The sequence below is a fragment of the Pelophylax lessonae genome, assembly GCF_965119305.1.
Source record: "Pelophylax lessonae genome assembly, chromosome: 1".
In the NCBI taxonomy this organism is placed as follows: domain Eukaryota; kingdom Metazoa; phylum Chordata; class Amphibia; order Anura; family Ranidae; genus Pelophylax; species Pelophylax lessonae.
Window position 1 is genome coordinate 252142762 of NC_138768.1, and position 15577 is coordinate 252158338.

At 42.8% G+C, this 15577-nt stretch overlaps 1 protein-coding gene across 1 annotated transcript in view; it reads left to right on the top strand.

The window, feature by feature from the left end:
- Positions 1–6617: 6617 nt before the first annotated feature.
- The window catches only part of SFSWAP (splicing factor SWAP), a 255941-nt gene continuing 246981 nt past the window's right edge, over positions 6618–15577 (top strand). The window contains exon 1 of the mRNA XM_082267458.1: positions 6618–6879. Within this exon, the coding sequence (XP_082123584.1) occupies positions 6707–6879 (173 nt within the window). The 5' untranslated portion in view covers positions 6618–6706. The remainder of the gene's footprint in view (positions 6880–15577) is intronic.

Sequence of the window (15577 nt, forward strand, 5' to 3'; positions counted from 1 at the left end):
AGGCTCCTGACAGGGACAAGGTTCGACCATGGTCCACCTGGCCAATAGGCCAGGCGGACCTCTCCCCATTGTCAGCTGAAGATGACCAACGAGCACAGGGGCTCCCCTGAAGAGAGACCCCCCAGGTTCAGAGAAGGAGGATAAAGAATATCAATTGTTATAAAACTGTTATGGTTCTGTTTTAAGCCGATGCCGCTATCTACTAAACGTGAAAATTTAAGGCATTTGAAAGATACCTAAAAGGTAAGACTTTTTATTGCACATTTTTCAAACACAAGGACTGCGGGCTGAATCTGGACTGCCAGGCCTTGTTGTGTGGCCCTCACACTTAATTTTGCAGCCAGGACTTCATTCCGCCACCTCTGGCTCTCACCCTCAGCTCCCACTCCCCACTATCACATGTAAACACAGAAGCCTAAAAATAACTGAGAAACACCAGCTATCTAATACAAATCGAGACCTGCATGCATATTTAAATCTAATGAAGGAATACTTTTAGAAAGGGTAAATACTCTAGCACCCATTCAGAGGATAAAACCAATTGCTTTCAAACCTAAAATGTATTAAAACCAGTATGTGATAGAAGGACTGTTAAGGGCATAGAATATGCCTCATTGGGTTCCCACTCAAGGGGTTAATGGATGGAACCTTATGGCAAACATCCTGCCCACAGATAAACCAAACTTAGATAGAACAGGCCTTATGGGATATGCACTAGCTGGGTAGACTTAAGCCTACTCTCACCTGTAACTGGGCAAATCGCCAATATGAGACTGGTAGATACATCCAATTAACAGGAATCACTGAGGGGATAGACGAAGGGGAGAACAGAACCAGACTGTCAAAGCTATGCTATGCTCAAAGGGACTGCAAGGGGGATGGATGTTATACTACAGCATGCCCATCCAGGCCCTTATTCAATCCCCTCAGGAAGAGTGTCCCTAACCGATGGATCCTGAAGGTCTCTCTACTGCATAGTCTCTGATACTGTCTGCCCATATCACAGTCCCTGACAATAGCCTTTACCCAAAGACTTTGAGGCCCCTAGGGTTACTGTCATGATGATCTCTAAAATGGCAAAACACTAAATGCTTGTCAAATTCATATTTGATGTTTCTTTTGTGCTCACCAAACTGTATTCTTAGGGTGTGTAAAGTATGGGCTATATACACAGTAGGCTGCAAGGGAACACCAAGCAGTATATCACAAACTGCCTGCCACAGTTTATGAAATGCTTGATAGGATGCCCCTTCCCATCAACACCCACCACCACCTTCTTCCTATGCCACATGTAAGCACAGGCCCCACAATTGGGTACCCCACACTTTAAGCTTCCTTTTTGGTCAAAAATTGTGCTCCAACCTAGGGGCATTTTTTTTTTTTACCCGTTTGGCCCTGCTTGGGGCAGCGTGACTCCTCAAGTCCCTGGGCTTACGAAAACTGATCTCAGGACTACTGGAGATGACCATGGATAGCTGCTGGACCCCATAACAGTACCCCTGATTTGCCTACAAAAACTCACCCACAAAGGTAAAACAATTGTGGATATGTGTATATTCGATACACTGGAGGGAAAAAGGAGATCTGTGTGGGGTGTAGGTTTTTATCTTTCCACAGGAAATATTCAACAGCTCAGAGGCCATACACCCTTCTTGCCACTGGTATTTGGAAAGAATGTCCAGCATATGGCCAGAATCTGTGACATATGATGGGAGTTGTACCACTAGATCTTAAATGGAAGTGGTCTAAATAATTCCCTTGATTGCTGGTTGGACTATCTATTCCACCAATAATGGGCCCACCAGGTGGCTGCGTCTCACTCTTGTGCACCTTAGGAATATGATACAAGTGTGGTGTCACAGGGAAGCGTCTGTATAAAAAAACCCATTTCTGTTTGGAGAGGATTTTCATTTTCACAGCCTTATCCAGTATATCCTTCAATTCCAGCTTGCAGGACGCAACAGGATCTCTTGAGAACTTCTCACAGGTGTTCATATCCTCTAATAGTCTTGAAGCTTCAGTGAGGTACATCTCTTTGTCCATGACGAGTCGTCCCGCAACCTTATCTGCCTGTCGGATCACAATATCTGAGTTATTCCTCGGGCTGTCTAAACTTATTTTCTACTGACAAAAGGAAGGGGGAGAGAGAAAAAATGAAGGGAAAAAAATGGGAACAGGATATCTGACCTTACTGGTACAAAGAAGGAGGACTATACACATATAATAAAATATCAAAATGTATTGCACAATATCTTTAAAAAAAGTTTTTGTATAAAACCAAAGCACATCACTCTCATTCTATGACATACACCAAGTGATATAGCAATCACAATGCCTATGTTGATGTTTCCAAGAGGTCAATGTGTTTTGCATTTAGTCACTTCATAAGGACCTGGGTAGCTTGGCAGCACAGACATATGTCCTATATAACAAAAAAAACATACTATTCAACATCTTTATATGTGAACAGATAGGTTATAAGCTGTAACACTGCATTGACATACATAACACCCTGAAAGCCCCAACAGTAATGGCAGAAAAAGACCGTCTATAAAGTTATCAAGCGATAGAGTTTGTGTAGCTCCTATATACTGTAAGAGGCATTGAGAGTTATCCCTATATAGGCTCAAACAGAGCATCAATATAACATCAATATATGCAGGCAATTCATCTATAGCCCACCCACCAAGAATGTGTATGAATCCAACCACATTCATTATCCACTTACTTGGTTGCCAATTAGCATAAACTAAGACATGATGGAAAATCTAGACAATGTGTAAAACAATTCTCCTACTGGTATTGCACTGACATGTAAGGCCATCATACAAAAGACTGTAAAAGTGCTCAGATTCCAAATAACAGATATCGATCTATTTCTTCTGCATAAAAAAGAAACAAGTTACCTGTAGTTACTTTTGAAGCATTCCAACTTTGTAAAACCACCATCAATATTAAATGGAATATACAGTATCTCACAAAAGTGAGTACACCCCTCACATTTTTGTAAATATTTTATTATATTTTTTATGTGACAACACTGAAGAAATGACACTTTGCTACAATATACAGAAGTGAGTGTACAGCTTGTACAACAGTGTAAATGTTCTGCCCCCTCAAAATAACTCAACACACAGCCAGTAATGACTAAACCGCTGGCAATAAAAGTGAGTACACCTCTAAGTGAAAATGTCCAAATTGGGCCCAATTAGCCATTTTCCCTCCCCGATGTCATGTGGCTCGTTAGTGTTACAAGAGCTTAGGTGTGAATGGGGAGCAGGTGTGTTAAATTTGGTGTTATCACTCTCTCATACTGGTCACTGGAAGTAAAACATGGCACCTCATGACAAAGAACTCTTTGAGGATCTGAAAAAGTATTGTTGCTATACATAAAGATGGCATAGGCTATAAGAAAATTGCCAAGACCCTGAAACTGAGCTGCAGAATGATGGCCAAGACCATACAGCGATATAACAGGACAGGTTCCACTCAGAACAGGCCTCACCATGGTCGACCAAAGAAGTTGAGTGCACGTGCTCAGCGTAATATACAGAGGTTGTCTTTGGGAAATAGAGGTATGAGTGCTGCCAGCATTTCTGCAGAGGTTGAAGGGGTGGGGAGTCAGCCTGTCAGTGCTCAGACATTACGCTGCATCAAATTGGCAGCATAGCTGTCGTCCCAGAAGGAAGCCCCTTCTAAAGATGATGCACAAGAAGGTCTGCAAATAGTTTGCTAAAGCCAAGCAGACTAAGGACATGGATTACTATCCTAAGCGCCCAGATTGCAAATAACAGATATCGATCTATTTCTTCCACATAAAAAAGAAACAGTTACCTGTAGTTACTTTTGAAGCATGCCAACTTCATGAGACCACCACCAATATTTAATGGAATATACAGTATCTCAAAATAGCGAGTACACCCCTCACATATTTGTAAATATTTTATTATATCTTTTCATGTGACAACACTGAAGAAATTACACTTTGCTACAATGTAAAGTAGTGAGTGTACAGATTGTATAACAGTGTAAGTTTGCTGTCCCCTTAAAATAACTCAACACACAGCCATTAATGTCTAAACCGCTGGCAACAAAAGTGAGTACACCTCTAATGGCACTTTTCCACTGCAAGTACCGGCTAGTACCGGCTCGGCTCTACTCGGCCCTGCTTGGCCCGGTTTGCTTTTCCACTGCTGGTACCGCATGGTATAGTGTCGGAACGGTTTGGTACGGTACGGTATAGGTTTGCTTTTCCACTAAAGTAGTACTAAAGTTAAGTGGGTGGGATAACAACGGGGTGGGTGTGATTCTCTGACCAATCAGTGGCTAGTAGTGACTGCATGCAAAGGATTGTGGGATATGGTACCAGTTTGGTACCTGTTGGAACCACAATCGAGTAGGTACTGTTTTTTCAGAGCCGTACCCTACCGTTCGGTTCCATGCAGTGGAAAAGCAAACCTATACCGTACCGTACCGAACCGTTCCTACCCTATACCATGCGGTATCGCAGTGGAAAAGCACAAAAGCGTGCCGAACCGGTACGGTTCCATGCAGTGGAAAAGCGCCATAAGTGAAAATGTCCAAATTGGGCCCAATTAGCCAATTCCCCTCCCCGGTGTCATGTGGCTCGTTATTGTTACAAGAGCTTAGGTGTGAATGGGGAGCAGGTGTGTTAATTTGGTGTTATCACTCTCACTTTAACCCTGTACGTAGTTTAATCCTGAACTCTGTACGTAACACACTCCTGAACCTTGCACTGTGTACGTAGCAGACCTCTAAACCCTGCACTCTGTATGTAACACATTCCTGAACCCTGCACTCTGTACGTAACACACTCCTGAACCCTACAGTCTGTATGTAGCACACCCCTGAACCCTGCCCTCTATATGTAGCGCACCCCTAAACCCTGCACTCTGTACGTAACACACTCCTGAACTCTGCACTCTGTATGTAATGCACCCCTGAACCCTGCACTCTATATGTAGCGCACCCCTAAACCCTGCACTCTGTACGTAACACACTCCTGAACTCTGCACTCTGTATGTAATGCACCCCTAAACCCTGCACTCTGTATGTAACACATTCCTGAACCCTGCACTCTGTACATAACACACTCCTGAACCCTACAGTCTGTATGTAGCACACCCCTGAACCCTGCACGTAGCGCACTCCTGAACACTGCACTCTGAATGTAGCATAATCATGAACTCTGTACATAACACACCCCTGAACCCTGCACATTGTATTAGCATAATCCTGAACCCTGCACTCTGTACACAGCGCATCCCTCAACCCTGCATTCTGTACATAGCGCACCCCTGAACCCCGCACATTGTATTAGCGTAATCCTGAACCTTGAACTCTATAAATAGCGTAACCGTGAACCCTGCACTCTGTACATAGAGCACCCCTGAACCCTGCACTTTGTACATAACACACTCCTGAACTCTGTATGTAGCACATCCCTAAACCCTGCACTCTGAATGTAACACACTCCTGAACCCTGCACTCTGTACATTGTGCAGCTCTGAACCCTGCACTCTGTACATAGTACACTCCTGAACCGTGCACTCTGTACATAGTACACTCCTGAACCGTGCACTCTGTACATAGCACACCCCTAAACCCTGCACACTGTATTAGCATAACCCTGAACCTTGCACTCTATACATAGCGCACCCCTGCATTATGCACATAGCGCACCCCTGAACCCTGCACTCTGTACATAGTACACTCCTGAACCCTGCACTCTGTACATAACGCACCACTAAACCCTGCACATTGTATTAGCGTAACCCTGAACCTTGCACTCTATGCATAGCGTACCCCTGCACTTTGTATTAGTTTAATCCTGAACTCTGTACGTAACACACTCCTGAACCCTGCAATCTGTACATAGCACACCCATGAACCCTGCAATCTGTACATAGCACACCCCTGAACCCTGCAATCTGTACATAGCACTCCCCTGAACCCTGCAATCTGTACATAGCACACTCCTGAACCCTGCAATCTGTACATAGCACACCCCTGAACCCTGCAATCGGTACATAGCACTCCCCTAAACCCTGCACTTTGTGCAAGGCACACCTGAGATGCAACTGGCCCTTTGAGGGCAAACATACTACTGATGCGGCCCACAATGAAATTGAGTTTGACCCTGTTTTATAGTCTTACCTGCACCATACACCGCACACAGTGTGAATTCAGTCATAAGCATACTTGAACATAATGGCAAAAAGCGCTGAGTGGCCAATTCGTGTTTATATTTCTGGTGGTTTAATTCTGTTATATGAAACCAGACACGTAAAAGAGCAAATGAAACACTGAGAAAGAGCAATCCCAGCTCTGAGCACACAACCCCGCCTCCCTAATAAGAAATCAACTGTCAGCCGCCATATTGGGATTGGCGGAAATAAATTATTTCTGCTTCCACACTTTCCCTTTTCTGCAAACCAAAAAAAAAGATAACTACATTATATCAAGCAGATGCTGTATCCGCTACTTCGGTGTGTTTTATTCCGGTATTGTTAAGTGTTGCATTTATTTTAGACCTTCAGGGGACGGGAGGAACTTGGAGCAGCGTGTGGAATCTGCGGAATAGGAAACGGAAGTGTGTACGCCACCATCTTGTACCCGGGCTCGCAGAGGACCGGAGGCCTTCGGTGTATCCCCCTGTGGTGTTGTCTTACGGACAGAGGACAGGATGTTCGCGGGGGCTCCGCGGAAGAAGAGCAGCGGGAAGCAGCAGGCGGTGGCGGACCTGCTGGTGTTCGGCTATGCCTGCAAGGTGTTCCGGGACGACGAGAAGGCCCTGTACCATGAGCAGGGTCGGCACCTCATCCCATGGATGGGAGACAACAACATTCTCATCGATAGGTCGGTTGGAAGCTCATGACAATTACCTAATGTAACCCAGTCTGATCACTTCTGTTTCCAGGGGCTGCTCTGACTCCTCCGCTGATAGACAGGCCTGTGTGTGACTGCACTGTACAAGGGGACCCCTTCCCAGTCTGTACAACTAAGGACACCTCACTGGGATCAGTATACACAGATACATATACAGGCCCTGTAATAAGGGTACACCCATTATATTACAGCATGTATAGAAACTATACTATCCATAGTGTGTGAAAATACCTAGACTAAAGCCCTAAAGAACGTTCTTTTGTTGCATGCTAGTCTGATGTGGAAAGTGAAGAGGTTTTTTTCATACGAATTTTCCCGTACAACAGAATTCTACTTCAGAAGTGATGTCATGTGTTGGATTGCTTTGTATGTGTTCTTTCGTCTCTGAGCATGCCTAGTCTTGCTCTCAAGATTTTTTTCTGTCAAACTGTACTAATGAAACGAAAATCGGACGTTGTGTTGACGGACGATAAACATTTTTATAGCCTGCACATTCAGTTTTTGTCGTCCGAAAATCTGTAATTGGCTGTCGAAAGCACCATACTAACAATCCGAAAATCGGCAGATCGTTCGTCGGACGAAATTTCCCTTCAGATTTTCTTATCCTGTGTACGGGCCTTTAGTGTATAAGCCCTATAATGCGCTATGGCAATTCTTTAACCACTTGCCGACCGCCGCACGACTATCTACGTCGGCGGTCAGCTCCTCACAGGCAAAGTGACGTAGGGCTACATCACTAGCTTGTGAGGGTCTAGGGAGCGAGCGCGCGCCGCCGGAGGCGCGCTCCCGCGTGGTCACGGCTCCCCCCGTGCGTGTGACCGGTGGACCCGATGTCCGCCGGCCACTCTGCGATCGGCGGGGGAGAGGGAGAAAGTCAGGCAGCTTGTGTAAACAAGCTGCCTGTCATTCTCCCCTCTGTATGAGAGATGATCATATGGATCTACTATGTAGATCCGTTGATCACTCTGCATACAGTTGAAGCCACAGCCAATCACAGTTAGAATCACGCCCCTAGGGACACACACAGCCCCTCCCTCTCAAATAAAGTTAACCCCTTCACTACCAGTGTATTTTTACAGTAACAGTGCATATATATAGCACTGATTACTGTAGAAATGTCACTGGTAACCCCAAAAATGTCAGTCAAGGGTCCTATCTGTCCGCCGCAATGTCGCAGTACCGCAAAAAAATCGCAGATCGCCGCCATTACGCGTTAAAAAAAAAAAACAACAAAAATGACAAAAATCTTTCCCTTTGTTCGTAAACGCAATAACTTTTGCGCAAACCAATCAAAATACGCTTTTTGCGATTTTTTTTTTTTTTTTTTTTTTTTACCAAACATAGGTAGCATAAAACAAATTGGCCGAAAATGTTAAAAAATTTTGATTTTTACATTTTTTTTGGGGGGAATTTCATATAAAAAAAAGGGAAAAATATTGCTATTTTTGCAAAATTTACGCTCTTTTTTTGTTTATAGCGCGTGATCAAAAAATCGCACAGGTGATCAAATACCGCCAAAAGAAAGCTCTGTTTGTGGGAAAAAAAGGACGCCAAATTCGTTTAGGTACAGCGTTGCACGACCGCGCAATTGTCCGTTAAAGTCATGCAGTGCCGAATCGCAAAATACCCCCTGGTCGTTTAGCAGCCAAATCCTCCGGGGCTTAAGTGGTTAACAATGTCTATAGACACTATACCATCCATAGTGTGTGTGAAAATACCTAGACTACAAGTCCTATAATACACTATGGCCATTCTAGTACAGCGTCTATAGAAACTATACCATCCATAGTGTGTGAAAATACCTAGACTAAAGCCCCGTACACACGCATCGATTATTGGCCGGGAATTTTCGGCCAACGTCCGATCTGCCGATTTTCGGCTTGTTAGTATGATGCTTCCGACAACCGACTCCGACTTTTCGGCCGAAAAAAATCTGGTGTGCAGGCTATAAAATTTTTGTTGGCCGTCAACACAACAGCCGATTTTCCTTCAGTCAGTACAGATTTCGGGACAAAAATCTGATGAGCAACACTGGGCATGCTCAGAGAAGAAAAAGCACACGGAAAGTTAACCAGCACATGACATCACTTCTGAAGTAGATTTTTGTTGGCCGAGAAAATTTGTGTGCAGTCTAGGCACATTCCAACCAACAAAACACAACTCTGGACAAAAGTCGGCATAAGTGTACAAGTTCTATAATCCACTACATCCATTCTAGTACAGCGTCTATAGAAACTATACCATCCATAATATGTGGCTATACCTAAAATCTGCGTACAAGCCCAATGCCAGGGGTCCTCAAACGACGGCCCTCCAGCTGTTGCAGAACTACACATCCTATGAGGCATTGTAAAACTCTGACTTTCATTCCCAGACATGACTAAGCATGATGGGAATTGTAGTTTCTGAACAACTGGAGGGCCATAGTTTGAAGACCCCTGCCCTATACGGTGTGTGTATATATATTCAACATATTGAGCAAGACGTTTTGGAATGTGGACACTTTTCTGTGTTAATATACAGTGTAGTATATATACCCTGTAGTATATATATATATATATATATATATATATATATATATATATATATGTACACACCACACTATACAATCTCTGTAGTATAAATACAGAGCACAATCCCTGTAGTGTGTAAACAAAATGTAAAAGTGCATGTCATAAAATTAGAATATCATCAAAAAGTTAATTTATTCCAGTAATTCAAATAGTTAAACTCTTATAGATGCGTTATACACAGAGTGAAATACCGTATCTCAAGCTTTTCTTTCAATGTTGATGATTATTGCTTACAGCTAGTGAAAACCCAAAATTCTATGCAAATTAGATTACATAGGACCAATAAAAAAAAAAAAAGGTTTTAATAAAGAAATGTTGGCTTATGGAAAAGTATGTCCATGTACAGTATAGTATGCACTCAGTACTTGGTGAGGGCTTCTTTTGCATTAATTACTGCATTAATGTGGCATGGCATGGAGGCGATCAGTCTCTGGCACTGCTGAGGTGTTATGGAAGCTCAGGTTGCTTTGATAGTAGCTTCCAGCTCATCTGCAATGTTGGGTCTGGTGTTTCTCATCTTCCTCTTGACAATACTTTACAGATTCTTTATGGGGTTTAGGTCAGGCAAGTTTGCTGGCCAATCAAGCACAGTGATACCATGATCATTACACCAGGCATTGGCAGTGTAGGCAGGTGCCAAGTCCTGCTGGAAAATGAATTCAGCAACTCCATAAAGCTGGTCAGAAGAGGGAAGCATGAAGTGCTCTAGAATTTCCTGGTTGAGGGCTGCGCTGACTTTGGACTTGATAAAACACAGTGGACCAACACCAGCAGATGACATGGCTCCCCAAATCATCACTGGCTGTAGAAACTTCACACTGGACTTCATGCAACTTGGACTCTGTGCTTCTCCACTCTTCCTACAGACTCTGGAACCTTCATTTCCAACTGAAATGCAAAATTTACTTTAATCCAAAAATAGGATTTTGGACCACTGATCTACAGTCCAGTCCCTTTTTCTCCTTAGCCCAGGTAAGACGCATCTGACGTTGCCTTTGGTTAAGGAGTGGCTTGACATGAGGAATGGGACAGTTGTAGCCCATGTCCTGGATACGTCTGTGTGTGGTGGCTCTTGAAGCACTGGCACCAGCCATAGTCTACTCCTTGTGAATCTCCCCAAAATTCTTCAATGGCCTTTGCTTCACAATCCTCTCAAGGCTGAGGTTATCTACCACACTTTTTCCTTCCACTTAACCCTCCATTAATATGTTTGGATACAGCCCTCTGAGAACAGCCAGGTTCTTTAGCAATGACCTTTTGAGACTTAGGCTCCTTTCACACACTCCGTCCGTTTTTCTCAGCGGGGGATCGAGCTGCCGATCCCCCACTGAGCAGCAGGAGGACAGCTGTGTCTCAGCGCTGTGTGCGGAGACACAGCTGTCAGTTCCCCATGCATCTCTATGGGGGAAATCGGATGGGAACGGCCCGTCGGTCCGTTCTCACCCGATCCCATCCGATCCGCTGGACGGATGGAAAATAGGGTTTCCATCTGTCCAGATTTGATGGATCGGGTCGGATGTCACCGGACATGTCTCCGCTGACATCCGATGCCCCATAGGAATGCATGGGGGGACCGCCTGTGTGAAAGGGACAGGCAGATCTGAACGGTCCGCTTGTGTGAAAGGGGCCTAACCCTCCTCTTGGAGGGTGCCAATGACTGTCTTCTGGACAACTGTCAAGTGGACAGTCTTCCCCATGATAACCTACTGAACCAGGCTTAGAGACCAATTAAAGGCTCAGGAAACCTTTACAGATGTTTTGAGTTAATTAGCTGATTAGAGTGTGACACCATGAGTCTACAATATTCTAATTTACTGACATACTGAATTTTGGGTTTTCACTAGCTGTTAGTCATCATCAAAATTAAAAGAAATGCTTGAAATATATCACTCTGTGTAATGAATCTATATAATGATTTTCACTTTGTTTTCAATTACTGAAATAAATTAGCGGTTAATATTCAAGTTTTTTTAAATGCACCTGTGTGTGTATGTATGTATGTATGTATATATATGTGTGTGTGTATGTATGTATATATATGTGTATGTGTGTGTATGTGTATATATATATATATATATATATATATATATATATATATATATATATATATATATATATATATATATATATATATATGTATGTCTTATACAAACTCACTGGCCACTTTATTAGGTACACCCTGCTAGTACGGGGTTGGACCCCTTTTGCCTGCAGAACTAATTTTATTCTTCATGGCATAGATTCAGCAAGGTGTTGGAAACATCCCTCCACAGATTTTGGTCCATATTGACATGATAGCATCACACAGTTGCTGCAGATTTGTTGACTGCACATCCATGATACGAATCTGTTCCACTACATCCAAAATGTGCTATATTGGATTGAGATCTGGTGACTGTGGAGGCCATTGGAGTTCAAGCATTTTAAGATGATTTGAACTTCGTGACATTGGTGCATTATCCTGTTGGAAGGAGCCATCAGAAGATGAGTACACTGTAGTCATAAAGGGATGGACATGGTCAGCAACAATACTTAGGTAGGCCATGACGTTTAAACTATGCTCAAGAAGTACTAATGGGCTCAATGTGTGCCAAGAAAATATCCCCCACATCGTTCTACCACCACCAGCCTGAATCGTTAATACAAGGCAGGATGGATCCATGCTTTTATATTGTTTACACCAAATTCTGACCCTATCATCTGAATCTCGCAGCTGATTTAAGACTCATCAGATCAGCCACTCTTCTATTGTCCAAATTTGGTGAGACTGTGCGAATTATAGCCTCAGTTTTCAGTTTTTAGCTGACAGGAGTGGTACCCGTTGTGGTCTTATGTTGCTGTAACCCATCAGCTTCAAGGTTCAATGTGTTGTTCGTTCAGAGATGGTATTCTGCATACCTTGGCTGTAACAAGTGGTTATTTGAGTTACTGTTGCCTTTCTATCATCTCAAACCAGTATGCCCATTCTCCTCTGACCTTTGATCTCAAAAAGGCATTTTCATCCACACAACTGCCGCTCACTGGACATTTTCTCTTATTTGGACCATTCTTTGTAAACCCTAGAAATGGTTGTGCGTGAAAATCCCAGTAGATCAGCAGTTTTTTAAATACTCAGACCAGCCCATCTGGCACCAACTACTATGCCACATTTCAAAGTCACTTAAATCTACTTTCTTCCCCATTTTGATGCTCTGTTTGAAATCCAGCAAGTCGTCTTCACCAAGTCTAGATGCATAAATGCATTGAGTTGCTGCCATGTGATTGGCTGATTAACAATTTGTGGTACCAAGCAATTGAACAGGTGTACCTAATAATGTGGCCCGTGTGTGTGTGATATATATATATATATATATATATATATATATATATATATATATATATATATATATATATATATATATATATATATTAATAATAATAAATACAGAGTACAAGCCCTATAGTATATGCAGAGCAGGTGCTATTGTCATATATACAGTAATCAGCCATAACTTTCTGACCACTGACAGGTTAAAGTAATTACACTGATTATCACCTTATAATAGTATCTGAAAGTGGGTGGGATGAATTAGTCAGCCAGTGCATGTTGTCCCTGAAGTTGATGTGTTGAAAACAGAAAAAATGGGAAGTGTAAGAATTTGGGCCAATGGCTAAGACCCATGCTGACTCATGTCCAAAGCGCCTACGTTGGGTATTTGAACATCAGAACTGAACCATAGAGCAATGGAAGTATGTGGCCATGCCTGATTAATCAGGTTTTCTTTTACGTCATGTGGTTGGGGGGTTGTGTGTGCATTATTTACCTGGGGAAGAGATGGCACCAGGATGCAGTATGGGAAGGAGACAAGCTGGCAGAGGCAGTGTGATGCTTTGGACAATGTCCTGTTGGGAAACCTTGGGTCTTGCCATTCATGTGGATTGACACCTACCTAAATATTTTTGCTGACCAAGTACTCTATACCCTCATAGCAGTGGCCACTTGTAGTATGATAAGGCACCCTTACACACTGCAAAAATGATTCAAGAATGGGTTGAGGAACACAGAGTTTGGTGTTGACTTGTCCTCCAAATTCTCCAGATACCAGTCTAATAGTACATCTGTGAGATGTGCTGAAAAAACAAATCTGAACCATGAAGGCCCCACCTCGCAACTCCCAGTATTTAAAGGATCTGCTACTAAGGGCTTGGGGCTAGATACCACAGCATGCCTTCAGAGGTCCAGTGGCTTCCATGCCTTGACCGGACAGGGCTGTTTTGGCAGCAAAAACGGAACCTACTCCATATTAGGTGGGTAATCGTGCTATGACCGCTTGGTGTATATACAATGTACATTCCCTTACACCAATGTACATTCCCTGTAGTCCCGTAGAGTCCAGAGAAGGGAAGCAAGCATAGAGAAGAAATAAGCTCTCAGACTGGAATTTAATACAGCTTATATCACACGTGATAAATAAAAATGTTGATGGGAACCCAGGCACTCATAGAAGTTTTAACACCTTAAATCTCCACATAAATGTGGCAGCATGGACTGGGCTTTATACTGTCTTGCCAAATGTGTACAGCTGGACATGAAGGGTTAAAACGTTTGAGTGACTGGGTCATCTACTTTAACATATCTCCCAAGAAACATGATGGTCCATCAGATGAGTACAGATCGCTGCAGCAATTTTAACAGACAGTTCCTCCTATAAATGGACAACGCTCTGTTCCTGGCTTTCAGTTGTGCTCCTTTGTCACCTTGCCAAACCGTCACCATTAGGAAACCTGCAGTGAGAAATGATATGCAGCAATTGCTTGAGTGCATATACATGTAGACAGGTTGTGGCTACAGGAGATCGGTATTGCTGATTGTAATGTGCACATCCCTTTTGCAGGTGTGTGGCAGTGCCATTCATTTTTAATGGCACCCCAGCACATCTTGCTCACCTGCGCAAAATCTTGCACCAATATGCATGGTAAAGTACCATGCATTTTGGTGTGATAAGATTAGAAAAAAAAAAAGCTGAAATGAATGGGCTGGCCTATGCAAGACGGTACCAAAACACACTCACCTTCACTCCTGCATTGGCGTGAATGGAGGCTTAAACATCCTTGTGCTGTTAGGACTGTACACACACAAGTACTTATACTCAGACATTTTAAAGCTGCCTTTGCTGATCTGAAAACGTTTACTGCTTGAGGGACTCTTACTTAGTGCAACAAATGTCTCAAGAGAAACCAAAACACCTAGTAAGATCAGGCCTTTCTGACAGTGAAGGGGTTAACAGCAAAGCTCAATACTTAAGTCTTGCAATGGAAAGGTTAATGTACACTTCTTTTTCATGGCTTGCATAGATGTGATATTCAAAGTCAGTGCTGAGTATTTCTGTGGCTCTCCTAACAACTTGATGCATTTTAGAAGTGGTGTATTTTAATTTAATAAGATGCTTGGGTCCTATAAAAGGCTTAGTTTGTTTACCTGTATTGTATTACTCTATAACACATAATACATTGCCGATTGTAAGCCCTTGATTGACACTGTTATTTGTGTGCATATGTTTAATTATGGCTTTTCTTTAATGATGTGTTTGTTTTTTATATTTAAAATACTGGATGAATGTATTTTAGTCATCTACACAGTATTATATTATAAATGCAACACTTGACACAAGTGTCAAACTCAAATCAATAAACAATGTCAATAGTTGCTATATTACATTGTGTTCATACTCACTCATCCACTAGAGCAACTGTTTTTTGTGGACTGCAAAAATCCTGATGGATCCTGCTATTTACTGTCCCACTTTCCTTGTCTGTGTCCCTGCTGCAGCCTGAGATTGTGTAGACTAGCTGTTGACATCTACTGAGCATGCTCCAGTTTCAGTTCCCTTCTAAGTTGTTCATTTCCTCTTTTTTATATCTGTTATATCTGTGCAGCTATGTGACTAAAGAGTCACATATGTCGGCGTATACACAGTGGTTCATGACGACATACATAAGCACAGTACTAGAAACTCCTCCCTCAGAACTTTCCCTGAGGACAGGAAAGACCTGGGAACCATCACATGATTCAATAGGGTAAAATACAGTGGCATGATCTATATACATAGAAGGGA